At 35.5% G+C, this 20,493-nt stretch overlaps 1 protein-coding gene across 2 annotated transcripts in view; it reads left to right on the top strand.

Moving 5' to 3' along the window:
• Nucleotides 1-14,596, top strand: part of BLNK (B cell linker) — a 77,741-nt gene extending 63,145 nt beyond the window's left edge. For both annotated transcript variants that reach the window (XM_038578381.1, XM_038578382.1), the window contains 6 exons: nt 1,149-1,233; nt 1,783-1,814; nt 5,620-5,687; nt 6,535-6,618; nt 9,032-9,187; nt 13,853-14,596. In XM_038578381.1, the coding sequence (XP_038434309.1) occupies nt 1,149-1,233; nt 1,783-1,814; nt 5,620-5,687; nt 6,535-6,618; nt 9,032-9,187; nt 13,853-13,972 (545 nt within the window). In that variant the 3' untranslated portion in view covers nt 13,973-14,596. The remainder of the gene's footprint in view (nt 1-1,148; nt 1,234-1,782; nt 1,815-5,619; nt 5,688-6,534; nt 6,619-9,031; nt 9,188-13,852) is intronic.
• Nucleotides 14,597-20,493: the final 5,897 nt, after the last annotated feature.

Raw genomic sequence — 20,493 nt, 5'->3', positions numbered from 1 at the left:
GTTTTGTGACTTGTTTTAAGAACAGAGGCAACCATCATCCAAACCCAATGTGGGTAAGCAGCCTCTTCTTACCTAGGAAGGAAGCCTCCAAGATGCAGAGGCAAAGCGAGATGGTCAAAGCTCAGCAGCTGTAGGAATCAAGTGTATTTACTATTTCTGCCTTCTGAAATTGTTTTTTTTTTTTTTTTTTTTTTTTTTTTGCCTTCTGAAATTGTAAGCTGTAAAGTCATGAACAAAACATCTCACACAGCTGTTCAAAGAAACTTGCCACAGACTTAAAACATTCTTAAGGGATTCAAGGCTTCTGAATTTTGCTGCAATACAAGAAACTCCAAAGTCTATCTTACCATTTATTTGAATCTTTGAGTTTGCACTACTTTTATTCCTTTTGAGTTCCTGTAATGGAAAACCAAGAGTTCACCTTTCTTCCATGTGGGACACATACCCATAGACATATCCAGATTTGACAAACCCCAAACCAAATTTGAGGTAGAATTAGCATGAAAGTGATTTATAATCAGATTATCAGTGGTTCAGCAGTAAAGTTCACTGCGTTCAATATAAATTTCTTACATTTCAGGTTATACCCATTTCCCTATATACTGATTATAACTCCACCCTTTCGTCTTCCACTCAGAAAAACAAATGAAACGCAAGTGAGATTAACATTATTATAAGGATGACCTTGAATTTGTTCAATTAACTTTTTTAAAAGAGTAGATTATTTGCAAACTCTGATATGTACCTCTTATCAGTAAAAATTACTTATACCACCTCTTATGACTAATGAAGATACTCCAGGGTGTTATAACATTTGTGTAGGGGATACCGGTGTGGTTCAAACTTGTTCGTTTCAGGTTGCCACCTGTACTCACACGCTTAAAGGTCCACCCCACAGGCTCAGTCCCCACGTATATTGCCACAGAATGGTAAGATGTGCCTGTAACGCCTCTGGGGAGGAGTCCTGGTCCTAATAGTACAAACACATCACCAGACCGCCAGATGCAGAAACAGATAGTGTCCCGGTGAAAGACATATTCATGGGAAGACATCAAACCAAATCCTGGTCTCCTCAGTTGGTGTTGCTGGGTTTGGACATGGAGATAGACATTTCATTTTAGCCTAATACGAGAATTTTCTTAATGCAGAAAAACCTATACCTGCTGAACGCCACCGAACATCTAGTCACAGACAAGAAAATATGCAATCATCAATGTTTCCTCCTACCCAGAAGTAAGAAACCTTTCTTTTAAAAATAAGTTTCCTGACACTTTTATTGTTAGACTACATAGTGACACTGGTTTATAGTGCTTGGTATAAAAATCTGACATTTCATTGCATTGCAATTAAATTTTTTAATTTTAATTTTATTTTATTTACATTCAATTAATATATAGTGTATTACTATTTCAGAGGTAGAGTTCAGTGATTCATCAGTTGTATATAATACCCAGTGCTCATTAAATTTTAAAAGGTGTTGAGCAGGTGAAAACTTTAAAAGAACTGCTGGGAATCACAAAGACCTAATATTTGGGTTAAGTATTGGTCTCAACGAAAATCTAACACTTTAATCAAGTCTCTTCCTTTTTAAAAACTGAAGGGGACAGTGTTACTTAAGTTGAAGACTTTGGTGCCTTTCCTATCTTTAGATATGTTTTATTGGTCATTTGTGTTAATTCCTTTGTGGTGGCTCTGCTCAGAGTATCTTCACTGCAAGTAAAATGTTGAACTTACTCATCTTGTGCTTTGCCCTTTAATTAATATGAAAATTCTTCCTTTCAGACAAATCCATCACAAACCCATACCTCTGCCAAGTAAGTACAATGAAGTCGCGAAAAGCATATTCAGATAGTGGGTAAGGCTGGATATTCCTCTCTGAGCAACATTTCCAGCTGGAGGATGTTAGTTCCTCTCTTGTTTGTTTCCTTTCCTGTTAAGTGGAGCCAAGAGTATTTATTTCATAGAGCTATTTTCAAAAGTAAATAAATTTGGGGTGATTTTTACTTTCTATTTTTTAAATATTGATTGAATATTTTACTGATCATATTGGTCATCTTTTACACTTAATTTTTAAATAAAAACAGTACAACTTTTTTCAAAATAAGGAGATTAAGTACCTGGTATAGTGCTTTGAATATAGAAGGTCTTCAGTAAATGATAGCTATTTAAATTAAATCTAAAATGCATTTTGATGCTCATAAAATATATCCCTAAAAGCTACCCCCAAAAGATTTGGGGGGCACTGGATGGGTCAGTCAGTTACACGTCTGCCTTTGGCTTAGGTCATAATCTCAGGGTCCTGGGATTAAGCCCCACATCAGGCTCAGCAGGGCATCTGCTTTTCCCTCTCCTCTGCCCCCTCCTCACTGCTCATGCTCTCTCTTTCCCTCAAAAAACAAAAAACAAAACAAAAACAAAACAAAAAAAAACCTAAAAAAAAAAAGATTTGACAAATACTCTGGATAATTTTCCCAAAGCAAATAGTACCTCACCCTAAAAATATATGAAGTCAGTCTTGTAGAACATAACTGCCCAAACTTTGATTTGCCTTCTACTCAATGGAGGAAAAATGAAAAACAAAACAAAACAAAACCCTACCTTGCATGGGTCATTAGGAAAATATTCCAAAATAAGCAGGATGTGGTACATTTAAATAAAGAGAGTAATTGTTATAAATAAACAATTTATGTGCACTTATCTTAAACATTAATCAGATTTTTAGGTTTCAATTAGATTTTTAAATTTATCTTCAACAAATGAAACTTGAAGAGCACCTAAATGGCTCAGTTGGTTTAGCATCCAGCTCTTGATTTCAGCTCAGGTCATGATCTCAGGGTCCTGATATTAAGTCCTATGCTGGGCTCCATGCTCAGTAGAGAGTTTGCTTGAGGGTTCTCTCTCCCCCACTCTCTCTGTCCCTCCCCTGACTCATGCTCTTCTAAATAAATAAATAAATAAATCTTTATTTTATTTTTTGTAAGATTTTATTTATTTATTTGAGAGAGAGAGAAAAAGATAGAGTAGGAACAGGAAGATGGGCAGAGGGAGAGGGGGCTCCCCACTGAGTAGGGAACCTTACTCAAGGACTCTATCCCAGGACCCTGAGATCATGATCTGAGCTGAAGGCAGACACTTAACTGAGTCACCCAGGTACCCCTAAAATAAATAAATAAATAAATAAATAAATAAATAAATAAATAAATAAATAAATCTTTTTTAAAAATTTAAAAATAAATGAAACTTAAACTAAATATATGTATATATCTTTTTAAATTCTGAACATCAACTGCAAATGGTTTGGCTATAAAAATCTTATTTTTCACTATATAAAGCTTTATTATACTTTTTATTGTTTTTCAGCCTAAGTCATTCTTTCAATGAACAAATACTTATTAACCATCTGTCACATGCCAGGCACTGTTCTAGACACAGGGTATATACATCATTGAATAAAACAAATAAACCCTTGCCCTTATAACAACTAGATAAATCATATAATTTCAGGCAAATGCTAAAGTGCTATAAAGAAAAAGAAATCAAGATGGCAGGGGGTAGGGTCACAAAGAGTAAGGAAGGAAATGAAGTCTGCTATTCTGGATGGGCAGTCAGGGAAGGCCTTATTTGTAAAATGGGGTCTAATAGCTCCTCCCACAATGGGCCAACATGAGGACAAAATGAGCTGGGAAGTGGAAAACAGAACAGGACTGGTACTAATTCAAGGCTCAGCAAACATCAGCCTTGAACACCCCCAACTACTTAACCTGCAGAAACCGCCAACCACAACTTATACTGTACTGTGTGCCTTGGAAGAGCCTGACCACCCACTCTCTTTTGCTGTTCCCACCCAGGAGTACCATTCCTACCTTAGAATGAGCCCTTCCTTCACGCCCACCTGGCTGAGCCCACCAAGCCATCACTGCTCACTCCTGTTACAATGGTGGCTGTCACTTTTAAACATCCAGGACACTTTCACCAAAGTCTGTTTCTCCTACACACTTCCCTTCCTAATAAAGGACAATTCTAGTTGTTCTACTCTGCTCTAATTAAAAAACAAACAAACAAACAAACAAAAAACCTTAGAGTCCCCCTAGGACTGCTTGCTTGCTTTCTTCACACACCTTCCAGCTATTCTTTCAAAATATAATTGATGTCCAACCATCCACTGATGCCATCTGTCCTGGGCCACCATCATGTCCTGCTTGGGCTTGCAAGAACACCAAACTGACCTCTTCTCTTCTTCCCTTGCTCTCTTGGATCTATTTCCAACCAGGGGACCTTGTTGAAAGACAGACAGATCACATTCCTACTCTGTTCAAAACCCTCCAAAAGTTTCCCATACCACATTTGTTAAAGCTGAAGTCATGCTAACAGCTCCACCAGGTCCTACACATCTGTTCCCTTCCTTACCTGCTGTCTTCCATCCCTTGGTCTCTCCTTTTCCTTCCACACTCCAGGCACAGTGGTTCCCTGTCTATCCCTCAAATATGCTAGGCCCTAGTGTGCTGCTATCACTCCTACCTGGTACATTCTTTCCTGAGACAGCCACATGCTTCCTCCCCTACCCTCTCTCTTCCTGCAGATCTTACCTGAGTGTCTCTTCATGAAGCCTTCCTGACTAGCCGATTTAAACATACTGCGTGTCCAAGGCTAGTCCCCAACCCCCTTCCCTGTACTTCTCCATATACTTATGACTCTGTGATATTGTATATACATTTGCTTATGTCTTTATTGTCTATCTCACTCACTCCATTAAAACTTAAGCTCCATTAAAACTTAAGGGCAGGGCATTTTGCTGTATTGTTTGATATATCTATACATCTATCCCCAAGGTTTTGATCCATGGCAGGCACACAATGATGAATGAATGAATGAATGAATGAATGAATGAATGAATGAATGCAGTGAAGTATTTTCCCTATTTTGTGTGTCCCATATTTAGATTATAAACTCCTTGAGGAATTTCATGCCATAAGACAGCAATTCTCAAATGTTTTGGTCTCAGGACCACATTAACACTCAAAATCATTGCAAACCCAAAGAACTTTAGTTCACATGTTTCTTTCCATTGATATTTAATGTATTAATTAAAAGTGGACAATTAAAATAAAATCTTAATTAGTAGATTTATTAATCTATTTTAATTAAAACTTATATTTTTCATTTAAAAATATTAAACTCAAAAAATACATTACATGTTAACATAACATGTTTTTATGAAAAATCTTCCAAACAAAAACAATTTAGTGGGAAGAGTAGCATTGTTTTATATTTTAAGAATCTCTTTAATACCTAGAATAACAGAGACAGTTGGATTCTCACATCTGCTTCTGTATTCAAGCTGTTGCAGTGTTTTTCTAGCTGAACTTTACTAAGAAAATGGCGCTTCACAGAGATATGGGTTTAGAAAAGACCTCACAACCTCCCTGAAACAATCCTGGGATTCCTGATGTCCTCAGACCATGCTTTGAGAACCACTGCTATTAAGGAATTTTTGGTGTGTGTGTGTGTGATTTTTCAGTGTGTGTGTCCCCCGCAACATCTAGCACAGTGTTGGAGTATAGGCACACTTAACTGCTCAAGATACAATGAAGACCTGTTGATTTTTCAAATCCTTTCCAGGATTTCCAGAAGGAGGAAGCCCAACTGTAGATGGCCTATTTTCATCTAACCCTCATTTGTCAGAACAGGTATGAATGAACTCTTATTATTACCATTAAACTGCAGGAAAAGGAATGTCTTCTAATGTCTTCTTATAAGGAATTTAGGGTGAAGCTTGAGGACAGACTATCTTTTAAGTCAGCTTGAGAGTTGTCATTTGCTAATAGGTACAGAATGCATTTTGTTTTCAGGGATTAAGACCCTGCTCCACGTATTCCAATTTGTATTCTGGATGCCCTAAGTAATAATTTGTGTTTTTTCAAAACTAGCAAAGAAGTGTGCTATTTTTATTGTTCTTCCTTTCACAAATATTCTATTTAAACTGTGTAATTTTCGCAGAATAGATCTGTGGAGGCAATATGATATTAAAACCCATAAAGCAGCAGTTTTTTAAAAAGGGAAAGAACTCTGTGTGCCCTTGGGCAAGTCTCTCTAAGCTTTCTCAAATGTAAAAGAAGAATGATAGCATGTATCCTTCTTGCCTTCAAAGTAGTTAAAAGAATCCAGTAAGATCATACTTGGTAAAAACACTTTGGAAATTAGAAAGCACTCCACAAAGCAACAACAATAAGATCGTGATAGGGAGCTTATAACTTTTTAGGAGAAAGGAATAAATGGCTTAGGAATCTTGCAGGATTGATTGATTGATTGATAATAATGTTCAAGTACTAAGGCCAAAAAAAAAATCAATTATATAATCCTGTGATTGATCAAAGAAGCAGAGAACTCATTTTCAAATTGTTGGTTCAAATATAGTTAAGTAATGCAAACTACCTATAGTTTGGTAATGCAAAATGGGACTATGTTTTCAGTGCACAGAAGGTGCCGTATTATTGAAGGACCATCTCATGCTTAGTAATGGTCTCCATTTCACAGGAAGCAGACATTCACTGCAAGCCTTGGTACGCTGGTGCCTGTGATCGGAAGTCTGCTGAAGAGGCTTTATACAGATCAAACAAGGTTTGACCATTTTTAGATCCCATATTCTGCTCTAGGCCTACAATAGGCACAGCTGTCATCCCAATAATCCGTTGACTAAATAAGTGCAACAATTATGGATTCAGGGATATTTATTTATTTATTTATTAGAGAACAATTGCCATCCCCTCCTCCTTTTCTCTCTCTCTCTCTCTTTCAAGTTTCTCCCTCTTTGTTCTTCCATCTCATTTCTACTTGTCCTTTCTTTGCAAGGATCTATAGGCTCCACTGTTCTCCAAACAATGGGAGAGAATAAGGCTCCTGGGTGAGACCTCTGTAAGGCTTGGCGCTACATGAGAGCCATTCAAGAGTGAAAAGTAACAGGCTATTTTGAATCAATGCATGGGTTAAAAGATGGAGGTCAAGATGGCAAAAAGTACCTGGAAGTAAATTTTTGGAGAGTCTAAGCCCAATCATATAGGATCACTAGGAGCGGTTTGGAAAATCCAAAGTTAAAGTGCCACTTCTCCCTTGCTTTCTCTTTCTTCCTTCCATTTTTCTTCACTTGCACCCTACTTTGTTGGAATATATAACATTTACATATTGGTTTTTGTTACCTTTGCTTTAGTCCTAGCTCTGTAATTAAATATGTTAAATGCTTTCCATCAATCCCTTTGCTGGCTTCACCAGTTATCTCTTTTTGTTTCACCAAGCTCACCTTGTAGTAAATTCTCAGGAAGGACTATATTTACATTATTATTCCCTGAGTTCTTGCACATTCAAAGCTATTCATAAGTTGATAACCTGGAGGATATCTTGGCTGGTTATAATATCCTTGTCTTGAGTTTTTAAAAGTGTTGCTCCACTGGATAGCCTTGTTTTATAGGATGCTTTTGAAAAGTTTGAAACTAATGTTATTTTCTTGCCCTTATAAATAATATCATATTTTAGTCTGAAAGCTCTGCAGACCTTTTGCTTTTAAAGTCTAATAGCTTTCCAGAATATGTCTCTGAGTTGACTTCCAGGTCAATTTTTTCAGATAGATGGAACTCCTTTTAATATGTAGATTTAAGTTTTCTCTTATTTCCAATACATTTTCTTAAACTCCAGTCTTAAAAAGCAGTTCTGCTTTATTCTATTTTTCTTTAAGATCTCAAATTACATGCATTTTGGACCTTTTTGTCTTTCTTTCATTCCAGCCACTCTGACCCTATTGTATTTCCTTTTTTTAAAATCTCCTTCTCGGGCAGCCTGGGTGGCTCAGCGGTTTAGCGCTGCCTTCAGCCCAGGACCTGATCCTGGAGACCCAGGATCGAGTCCCACGTCAGGCTCCCTGCATGGAGCCTGCTTCTCCCTCTGCCTGTGTCTCTGCCTCTCGCTCTCTCTCTCTCATGAATAAATAAATAAAAAATCTTTAAAAAATAATTTAAAAAAATTGTCTGGGTTGCTTCCATGCCTTCCTTCAGTCATTTATCATATCTCCTTTTAAAGATATTGTCCCTTGGGCATCTTGTAATTTCTTCATTACTGAGATAGGTTTGCCTTTCTCTTTGATTTCCTTCCTGAGTTTGATCAATTCTTGTTGCATTTCTTCTTTTTTGCTTTTTGTCTATTTTTTGTTCATAATTTTTGGATTTATGATTCTAGAACATTTATTTTTTAAAGATTTTTAATTCATTTATTCATTTTAAGCAATCTCTACACCCAATATGAGGCTCGAACTCATGACCTCTAGATCAAGAGTCTCATGCATTTCTGACTAAGCCAGGCACCCTTTGAATATTTTAGAAAAGAATTAAATTGGTATGTTGTGTTACAGTTCCTTTCTGCTTTAATATAAGTTTTAGGGAAGAGAATTTTCATCAGCTAAAATGATTTGGTTCCCAATTTCAGCTTTTTTCCTCATAGTACTTTTGAATGGAATTTGTCTCATATTTTGTTGTTCATACATAACTTGTAGACATGGTTTCTAGTTCGAGTGCCCTATATATTTAATCTTAATGTGTCCTTTCACACATTTCTAAGTGTATAAACATAACATCTTATTTCATGCATCAAAAAGCTAGCGTTGGGACGCCTGGGTGGCTCAGTGGTTGAGTGCCTGCCTTTGGCCCAGGGTGTGATCCTGGGGTCCCAGGGTCGAGTCCCACATCGGGCTCCCTGCATGGAGCCTGCCTCTCCCTCTGCCTGTGTCTCTGCCTTTCTCCTCTGTGTCTCTCATGAATAAATAAATAAAACCTTTAAAAAAGAAATCTAGCATTGACTTTACTCAGGATTTTCTATAAGTATATATTTTACTGAAGTATTTTCTTGGAAAATAATAAATTGTAACCAATAATAAAAATCACATAGCTCAATAATTACCTTTTGAATATAATATAGGTATAAAATGATTTATAACCTGTGAAAACATAAGTAATACTCACCACAGTTATGTTTTCCTTTTAATAAACAGGATGGATCATTTCTTATTCGGAAAAGCTCTGGCCATGATTCCAAACAGCCATATACACTAGTTGTATTCTTTAATAAGCGAGTATATAATATCCCTGTGCGATTTATTGAAGCAACAAAGCAGTATGCTTTGGGCAGAAAGAAAAATGGAGAAGAGGTCAGTAACTTCTCTTTTAATCTAACTCTATAACTATGTATTGAGCACAATGGCATCATAGTGTATTAGATGCTAGAGAAGAGGAGAAAAGATTCAAGAGTATTTGGTGCAAAGCTCACATGCATGTCATAAAAAGAGTACAAGATAAAATACTGTGTTCAGGCAGCATGTCCTATGAGAAATCAGAAAGGAAGAAAGACTTGTATGATGTAAAGGCTGCATCTCAGTCCCTTTACCCTGCTATTTAGTGCACTCAGTCTGATTCAGTATTTTGGTTCAGGAAAACATAGAAATCAAAGTTGAAGTGTCAGTAGAATCAAGGCAGTGTCCAAAGCTCCTAAGTCAAGAACTAGGATCTCAACTCAAGTACCAAAGCAGATGACCAGGGAAAGATCAGAGGAGATGCAGAAACTTGTGTTGAAACATTATTCTGTAGCCCTAGGACCAGAATGAGCTTTTGGGCCTGTAGCAAGAGAAGAGCATTCCAGTATGTCTTTAATACTAACCAAATATTAAGTCCAACTCCTCTTTAATCTGGACCAAACTCAATGCTTACCATACATCTGTTTAGTCAGCTTGTTTTTATAAGAAAGCCCTGATATATGGGCTGGAATAATGATCTGATTATTTCTGATCATAAATGATCAGAAAGGTAGTGAAACTTGTTCTGAACTTGAATGATGGATTGAGTTTAGTAGGGAGAATGAAAGTTAAAGATAAGGAGAAAAGTGGAAAGAACAATCTAAGCAGAGAAGATAGCATTTTAAAAATCTAAGTTAAGAAATATTTTTAATACTACTTCAGAAAGAACTATACTCATTTCAAACCCAGCACTTGTTAGAAAATGTTTGAATTGAATTGTTAGAAAGTGTCATAATTGCTGAAGTGTTTGTCTTTTCCACTAGGTCTTACTCATCTCTGTATTTCCAGAACCATAGCATAGCTATCTTCAGTGGATACTTGATTAGTACTTATTAAATGAATGAATTTACTTGTTGACTGAGTGATCACAGGCAGGAGACTAGCATTTATAAAACAAACTGATAAGGCCTTCTATCAATGAGTGTATTCTTTATTTTGCTTTTTAAAAAATGTGGTAAAAACTTCTAATATCTTAAAATTTACTATATTAATCATTTTAAGTGCATAGTTTAGTAGTGTTAAATATACTTACAATGTTATAAAACAGATCTCCAGAACTTTTCATCTTGCCTATCTATGTTCATTGAAAACAACTCCCCTTTTCCACTCTCCCCCAGTCCCTGGCAATCACTTTTCTACTTTCTACATTCTACTTTCTATTTCTATGAATTTGACTACTTTAGATACCTAACATAAGTGGGATCATACCATGTTTGTCCTTTTTTTGACTGGCTTATTCCATGCAGCATTATGTCCTCAAGGCTCATCCATGTTGTACACCATGTGACAATTTCTTTCCTTTTTTGAGGCTTCATAGTATTCCATTGTATTATACACCACATTCTGTTTATCCATTCATCTGTTGATGAGCATCTGGCTATTGTTGATGGCTATTGTAAATAGTGCTGCTATGAACATGGATGTGCAAATATCTCTTTGAGACCCTTGCTTTCAGTTCTTCTGGGTATATATCCAGAAGAGGGATTGCTGGATCATATATGGTCGTTCTATTTTAAAACTTCTGAGGAACTGAAGTATTGTTTTTCATGATTTCCTCATTTTACAATCCTACCAACAGTGCACAAGTGTTCCAACTTTGCCACATGCCCACCAACACCTGTTCTTTTCTGGGATTTTTAAATAGTAGCTATCCTAATGGGTAAGAGGTGATACCTCATTGCATTTCTCTGATTTGATTTGCATTTCTCTGATAATTAGTGATTTTGAGCATTTCTTCATGTTTGTTGGCCATTTGTATATCATTGCTGGAGAAATGTCTATTCAAGTCCTTTGCCAATTTTTAAATTGGGTTATTTGATTTTTTGGTTTTGTGTTGTTGGAGTTCTTTATATATTCTAAATATAAACCCATTATGGGATATATGATTTGCAAAATATTTTCCTCCATTCCATAGGCTGCCTTTTCATTCTACTGATTATGACCTTTGATGAACAGAAGTTTTAAATTTTAATTTAGTCCTTTTTGTCTATTTTTGTTTTTGTTATGCTTTTGGTGTCATACCCAAGAAATCATTGCCAAATACAATCTCATGAAGATTTTTCCTCTTTTTCTTTTAGGAGTTTTATAGCTTTGCATTTTATTTTGCTTTTCGTAAATTCTAAGATAATTGGAAATGCAAAACTCTTGAATATGAAAACACAAACCATAGATCAAGACCAAACTTAGGTTTTAAAATATAGATTGCATTATAATTTAATACCAGTTAAACTTTAACAGAACTGTCTACTTTTCCCTACTCACAAAAACCTTCATTCTCACTGAAACCTTTATCTGACAAACCTTTTAAAAATAAATGCTCTTCAGTAGCAATCAGTTGTAGCAGATGGTGGTGATCCTAGTAGGACAGAGTGACTTTGGATGATGGCTTCATTCTAAGCCTTCCCAGGCAGGGGTCCAGTCCTTCTAAAAGAGGCTTAAGGGTGGGTGAGGTAGCTATCCTGTTTAGAGGTCCTGAAATTCTCATAAATTTTGAGCTCCCAGAGGGGCTCTGGACTCTTGTCCTGCTAAGGAAACTCTGGTAAGCAGGGATTCCTCTTGGCCTAAAGAGTCTTCATCCCTAGTACAGGATGAATATAGATCAGAACTTCACCTCACTCCCCACATCCAGCCTATAGATAGCAAAACAAATAGCATATTATTAAATGGTATCTAAAAGTGCTAACAGAGTCCATTAAAACTCTTACTTATCTATAATTAAAAGGTTATTTCTCCCATATACTGAATATCTGAATGGAAAATGAAAACTCTGGTTACATGATATCAGATATGTGGATATTGTGAAAAGTTTGTTTGCCTGTATTTGTGTTTGAGTGTATATGAGTAGAAAAAGAAACCAACTGACTGTTTAACTATTTTATTAAGTTGTTTTGGCATTAGTAGATATGGCATTCAGTAATTTTGTAGCTTTGATATGTTTGCTTTATTTTATGGACCATGAGATTTTGAGTTATTAAACAAGTTGTTTTTCTGTCCATGTATGAATATCTCAAATACAATGAATTACTGTAGCCATTTTTTTTAAAAAGCACTGAGGGGAAACTGCAACTAAGTTATGCTCAATTTTACATTCAATACGCCTCAACTCTGCTCCCTACTTCACGCATTTCAACTCACCTCAACTCCCTATTTCAAACATTTCAAGCCCCAAACATTCCAACAAAGAAATACTCAAAAATACTCAGGGACTGGATGTCTGTTTGTGTAAGTATAGCAACTCTCTCCTGTGTTTCCTGGGTTCAGAAAATACTTTTTCCCTTGGAATCCACTTCAAAGAGGCCATGCTATTTCATTTCCTGGTTCTTTAGTCCATCAATTTAACTTCCAACTGTATTCAATTTAACAACATGCTATGCCAAGCAAACAAAATGAATGTCTTTATGAATATTATAAAAGAATTTCATTGGCAATTGCAAAAGAGCTGTATGATTGAAGAGCAAGTTAAGAAATAGTGAAGATAGTTGAAGGCCCCTGTCTCTCATCTTTCCTCCTTGACCTAATATTCAAATAGCCAATTATTTAAAAGACAACTGGTATTTTATTTGAAAAAGTTGACCAGTATTCTGAGTATTTTATTCAGTATATAGATATTTGGAAGCTATCCAAATAATAAAGGCTTAAATTTTTTTTATTTTGTTTGTCTTTATATAAGAAATGAAAAGACAATAAAATCAGTTAGTGATAATTGCTAAATTTTTGGCAGTGTTGCAAAACAATTACTGCTTTTTTGAAAATGACTCTAAATGCATTTATTTATGATTATGAACTTGTAATACTTTTGTATAATCAATGCATTTCATTTCCTGCTGTATATTTATTTTATCTTTCATTTAAAATGTTGATAAATTTTCAGGAAAATATTTGTCATAACCTTAAATTAAAATCCATAGACAATAGGAGTTAGCACACAGGAAAATAAGTATGTATGGTAAGAGCTTAGCATGGATTCCATTATTGATTAACTCTAAACTAATTATTAAGTAGCTCTGGGAGCTAGAGAAAAAAATGGAAATATGAGAATTTAATAAAGCTTTCTTTATTCAAAATGGAAAACAAAAACAAAACTAGCATGAATTAATCTGGGACATAACTCTCTTCTGACACTAAAACACCTAATTTATTCCATCAGTCCTTGCATTTAAGACTCGTGCAACATAACAGATAAGCTATATTTTATAAAGAATGTAGAGAAACTCAGTGTATGACAGTTTTACACTTGTTACTAAATAAAAATCCATTAAAATATTACATCATAATTCAATGAAATAATTTCTCTAAGTGGTTACACTAATTGAGGCTGCCAGTGTTTTTACTGTTACCGACTACAGGCAAGGCCAGAATCTGCCACTTTGAGGATTACAGCCTTTGTTAAATTAGACTTTTTTGGGTAGAATGTCAGCTGAGACCTAGTAACTTTGACTAACTTGAGAAAGTGGGAGCAGATTGGAGGAGCAGAGCTCAAAGTTAAATTCCAACGTTTAATTCATTTATGTTTTCTTGCTGTAGTACTTTGGAAGTGTTGCTGAAATTATCAAGAATCATCAATATAGCCCTCTGGTTCTCATTGACAGTCAGAATAATACAAAAGATTCAACAAGACTGAAATATGCAGTTAAAGTTTCATAGATTTTTTGAAAAAGGTCAACATCATCGCTTCAGACATTTTCTTTATTTCTGCTTTTGAGAAAAAGTCCCCAAACTTCATATTTTGGATTCTGAATCCTCCAGTAATAGAAGATGGAGGCAGCTACTGAAGTGGTCATCCATTTCTTTATAAGAAGCTCACATGGACTTGTTCTATTGCCTGACCTGATGAACTGTGAATATTTGGTGAGGTTGAGTTATCATGCTACTAATATTCTTCAAATAAATGCCTTTATTTAAAAGAAATAGGTGTAAAGTCTTTTTAGTCATGTATGAAAATAACCCTCTGTTTTCAAAATAAGAAAAAAAATACTCTTGGATTAAAACAAAGCTACTGGAAATTTGAGCCACCACAATGGTCACTGGTACACTAATGTAATGTCTACTGCCAATGCTTGACAATTATGTCTTGGTTGAAATTGCAATGTGTAGAAAATAAAATATAGACAATGTACAATATTTATAAGTACAGATTAAGGGGGATGTCTGTTTTGTGAGTGGGAAACTGCAACTAAGCCATGGGAGATGTATGTGAATAGGAACTTTCTAGAAGTCCTTGTCCACAATTATGTTGTTAGCTTTGTTTATTAAAAATAATTATACTTCTTTGATCTGCATGTCTATTAAATGGACCCTAAGCTTGATATAAAATTCAAAGGGGGATGAAGGCAAAAATAGGGAAACATCCCACAGAACAAGAGCAGAAAAGCAGACATTGATGAAACTAAGGAATAAAAGAGATACCATTATCAGCAGGCACATACAAGGTCTTAGATCATCCCAGAAATGTAATATACTTTGTCATATCAAAGCTTTTTATTCTACTGTGTACTTAAATGGTAAAGAAGCTACTTAAGATAAATCTAATAATTGATCACTGAGTAAGAGCAAAATCTGAAAAGATTTTGAAAGGCTGGAAGGCAGTATTTCAGAGTAACACACAGACCCACTTGTAAAGATCATTGTACTTTTAGCCGCTAGAACTGGGAGACAATGAATTTCTGGGTTTTCTTTTTAAGGTCATTCAATTTATAATACTTTGTTATGGTAGCTCTAGGAAACTCAGATAAACTGGGTTTATCTTTTGTAAAGCAAAGCATCCATTAGTAGTATGGAGTATAGGTTTCTGTTTCAGTTTTCCTCAGTGCTGTGTGGAATTATTTTCTATTTGAGTAAATTCTCACTAATTTATTCTGCTACCAAAATATTCCTGGCCCCATAACAACCTCTTTGAATCCATCCCCACTATCCTCCCCCCAGGTAGCCTAGTGAGGCTAGGTGGAGGAGAATAGCCATGAGATAATATTAATCCAGTCAAATGATACTCAGCACTGCTAGGGTACATTTCTTGGAGCAGAGGCTGGGAGAATTTATGTGAGATAAGCCAGTCTCTGCCAAGGCATCCACTTCTCCCCAGAGCTGGAGAAACACCCTATCCAAGAGAGCAGTCTCTTCTGCCTGTTACAAGAGGATGGCCTACCTACTTCTCTAAAACTTTCTTGTGCAGGTGGTATAGGCTACTCTGTGAAACTAGAGAAGCTTTTAAGAGATCTCAAAGGCCCTGTCCATGATTTGCAGTGCTTGACAAACAAATGGTTTTGCATAGGGAGATTTTCATGCAAGCTAGCAGGTAGAATAAAAGTCGCTAGTCAAGAAGTACATTGCATAGCAGCTCAAAGAAGCAATTGACTACAGTTCCTGTTTTGTGTTTCAAGGATGTTGCTAACTCCATTGCAGCTGCAGGAGGAGGAGGACTGTTCCTTTGTTCAAATGGACAATGGAAATGGGAAAAGGAGGCCTGTGGGCACCAGAGGCCTAAAGTGTGCTATAATGAGTCAGCCAGACCAATGGTTCAGATACCCTACAGTCTGGGAGCTAAACCAATCCCACTGCAGCTGTGACAGACTTGTCTAAAAGGGAGTCCCAAAGAACAGAATGTAGAGATGTGAATGGGATATGATCTTAAAGCCAAACTGAATTCCTGTTCTTCAAAATGGCCCGAAGGTGCCATATAACTCAGCCTCTATTTCTAGGTAGTATTGTAAGGAAACCACAGAAGAGCTGCCTCTCAGCAAGGCTGGTTACATTGAATGCCCTTGGCATTTAGCAACTGGGTCTAACCACAAGGTGAGGTGGTACCAGCTTCAGAGTTAGGTCTGGGTACCCTAGTCCTACCACTTATCAGTACATTATCCGCCATGTTCTTACCATTCTAAGCCTCACTTTATACAATTGTAAAATGATATCTTTCTGGTAGTGATACAAGAATTAAGATAAGCTTAGATATGTTAAATACCTGACATTTATTTATTTTTTTTTAATTTTTTTTTTTTATGATAGTCACAGAGATAGAGAGAGAGAGGCAGAGACACAGACAGAGGGAGAAGCAGGCTCCATGCACCGGGAGCCCGACGTGGGATTCGATCCCGGGTCTCCAGGATCGCGCCCTGGGCCAAAGGCAGGCGCCAAACCGCTGCGCCACCCAGGGATCCCAAATACCTGACATTTAGTTGTGCCTAATAAATATTAATTTCTAGTCCCCTAACCAAAGTATCCTTTGCAGAGATAAAATGTAGTCTGTGGACATTCCTTCAAATAAACTGACCTATAAGTATTTTTGAACATTTAATAACTTTAATTTTGTCTCAGGAAAATCCCAAATATTTCTCCATGTCCATTATTATATAATAACTAATCTTCTGGTTATTACAAAATTCTTTAAGAATCTGATGAGAGCTTGTAGGTCTCTGCCCCAAGGAAAAAATGTGTTTATGCACACACACAAACTCTAATCAAATTTCATGAGATACATGGTCCCATAGGGCCTGTCCATGGACCACAGATCCAAAGATCCAAGGCTAAGAACCTTGGCCTACATCTTAAAATGTGAAGCATCAAGATGCATATATTAATTCTACTAACAATCTCATTGACCACCAAGATAATTCTTCCATGAGCCAAGAAGCAAGATACTATTGTGGTTTAGTGTAAGGGATTATGAGTTAGTTGCCTCAATCTCTGTTTATAAACCATGGTCTGCCAATAATCATATGAACTTGGCCACGAGTGTCTTGGTTTCCTCATTTGTAAAATGGAGATGATAATGCAACCAACCTTATGGGGTTCTTAAATGAGTGCATTAAATATTGTAAAACTTGAAAGTGATATTTATAATTCTTTCATTCAACCACCCAACATTTACTGAGTATGTCTGTTGGTATGTATGTCAGGCAAATGAAATGCACAAATAATCTCAAGACCTTGAAGATAACCAAATAGCCACTCAAATATCTTTAAAATCAGAGTCATCACTTTATGAGAATGTCAAACAGAACTTTTATTCAGGATGGTAACTGTACTTAAAATAATGGCTGAGAATTAGAATAACCCTTAAAGGAAAATAAGTGGAATAAAAGTCCCTACTTAAAAGCACTTGTCTATTATCTCAAGTGCAAGTCTCCTCCCTTTTTAACCCTAGACAAATGTAGAACTTTTAAATTTTATCTGTTACCTCTTTTTACTTATAAATGGGCCATGTGGGCCTAGGTCTTAATCCTGCTGGCTCTGTCCTTCACTAGCTGTATCACCTTGAACAAAGTACTCAGTGCACTTATTTTTCTTATTTCCCTTGCAGGGTTTTTATGAGAATAATATATACAAATACTTATGGCAATGTAGGTCTCTGAAAATGCTATCCCCATTGTTGAAGTCTCAAATATCTCACATGTAAGTCTAGAAGCAAAAGACACAATTTGAAGATTATTGCAAGCAGGCTGTTGTAAGATGTGGGTCTAAACTCTGGTACTGACTCAGTCAGTTAAGTGTGTGCCTTCAGCTCAAATCATGATCTAAGGCTCCTGAGATGCAGCCTCGCATTGAACTCTCTGCTCAGCAGGGAGCCTGATTCTCCCTCTCTCTCCCCCTGCTGATCTGCCACTTGTTCTCTCTGTCTCTCTCAAATAAATAAATAAAATCTTTTTAATAGAAAGAAAGAGATATAAGGGAAATGTCTAAGGACTTAAAGGGAATGTTAACTGATCATATATGGGGAATAGGGTGAAATATGAGTCCACACTAACTCCATTGATTCAAGCCTGGATAACTGGAAGACTGGAACTGCCTCTGACTGAGAGAAAAAAGTCTGGACGGAGAGCTGATTTGTATTACATCCTTGACCATACAGTTCTAAGGTAAGAGTCTCAAATCCAGTTCATTGAATAGAATATCAGAACAAGTTAGAAGACTTACGTACAGTCTCAGTAACAGGAAAATTTATTGTATTGATCTGGCAAGAAATCTTAGAGTTCTGGAAGCTGGGGCATTAGAAGAATTGCATTAAATGTTAACACAATATTAATTATTTTACATTTTTGTTTAGTTTTCGCAATGATATAAGGAAGTAGCATTTATGAAGATTGTTCTGACAAAGTGCAGTTGAAAATTGAAAGGCTGGAGGCAGAGTGGCCACTGGATTAACTAAGGCCTGAAGTGCTGAGGCTCCAGATTAGTATGATGGGAGCAAGTAGGGGAATGGAGGAGAATCCAGAAAAGGACACTCCAGAACTTGGAAGTCAGCAAAATACATTTGAGATTCATCTGCATTGTTATGTGTATCATTAGTTGTTTCTTTTTATTGCTAAGTAGTATGCTAGTATATGGATATACATCCATTTGTTTTTCTATTCACCCATTGATGGAATTTGTTTCTGGTTTTAAAATGATGGAAGTTGCTATGAACATCTATGTGGAAGTCTTTATGTGAACATCTGTTTTCATTCCTCTTAGGTAAATACCTAAGAGTGGTAATCCTGCGTCACATGGAAAGTACATATTTAACTTTGTAAGAAACTGCCAAAATGTTTCCAAAGTAGATGTCCCATTTTACAGTGACATCAGCAATATGTGAGAGTTCTGTTGCTCCATACTCTAATCAGCACTTAATATTATCAGTATTTTATTTTATTTATTTATTTATTTATTATTATTTTTTATATTATCAGTATTTTAATTTTAATCATTCCAGTAGGTGTGTTGTAGTATTTCACTGTGGCTTTAATTTGTGTTTTCTTGATGACTAATGATATTGAACATATTTTCATATGTACATATCTTCTTTTTTTGAAATGTCACTTCAAATCTTTTACCCATTTAAAAAATTGGGTTGTCTTTTTATTAAGTTATAAGAATATATTATATAATCTGGATACAAGTCCCTTGATGAATATATGTATTGTAAACATATTATTTTACTTCCCTGGAGTAAACCCTACTTGGTCATGATGTATCATCAATTTTATATATTGCTAATTAGATTTGTTAATACAGTGTTAAGGATTTTTGCATACATTCATAAAGGATGTTGGTCTGTAGTATTCTTATAATGTCTTCAAGTTTTAGTATCAGGTGACTGATGAACTCATAAAATGACATGAAAAATGTTCTCTTTTCTACTTTCTGAAAGAATTTGTATAGCACTGATATTATTGCTTCCTAAAATGTTTGATAGAATTCACCAACAAATTCATCTGGGCTGAGGTTTTCTTTGTGTGAAGGTTTTAAATTATGAATTCAATTTCTTTAACAGATACAGGCTATTAAGACTTTCTATTTTTTCTCTGTATTTTGTTTATATCTTCCACTAATTTGTCTAATTCAAATAGAATGTCAAATTTACATAAAGTTGATACTAATATTCTCATATAATCCTTTTAAGGTGTGTGGGGTCTGTAATAGTATCCCCTCTTTCAGTCCTGATGTTGGCAATATATATCTTCTTATTTTCTTCAGTCCAACTAAATATCATTTTTATGATTTTTTCCAAAGAACCAAATTTTGGTTTCACTAATTTTCTCTGTTGTCTGTTTTCTATTCATTAATTTTCATAGGTGCCTTTATTATTTCTTCCTTCTTCTTATTTTGGGTTTAATTTGCTCTTCTTTATGTGCTTTCTTAAAATGGAAGCTTACATAAATGAGTTTAAACCTTTATTGTTTTCTAATATAACTTTTTAAAACTGAAAGTTTCCCTCCAAGCACAGCTTTAGAACATCCCACAAATTTTAATATAGTTTTCTCAATTTTATTCACTTCAAAACATTTTCAAATTTTGTGGGGTTTTTTTTTTATTTAAACCATTGGTTGATCAGAAAAGTGCTATTTAATTTCTAACATCTGACAGGTTTCCAAATATTTTTCTGAGGTTGATTTCTATTATAGACAGAAAATAGTCTGTATGAATTCAATTCTTTTAAATTTATTTCAATTTATTTATTGAAAATTGGAATGATCTAGTGGATGTCCCATGTATATTTATAAAGAAGTATGGAGTGTTATAAAATTTCATGTAGCTCAAGTGGATTGGTAGTGTTGCTCAAATCTTTTATGTCCTTACTGATCTGATTTTTTTGCCTAATTACTCTACAGAGAGCGTTGAAAACGCTAACTATACCTGTGGATCTCTCTTTGTAATTCTGTCAGTTTTGCTTCATATATTTTAAAGCTTTG

This window comes from Canis lupus, chromosome 28 (genome assembly GCF_011100685.1).
Source record: "Canis lupus familiaris isolate Mischka breed German Shepherd chromosome 28, alternate assembly UU_Cfam_GSD_1.0, whole genome shotgun sequence".
NCBI classification, from domain to species: Eukaryota; Metazoa; Chordata; class Mammalia; order Carnivora; family Canidae; genus Canis; species Canis lupus.
Note: the sequence above shows the minus strand (reverse complement) of the source record. Positions and strands in the feature narration are given on the sequence as shown.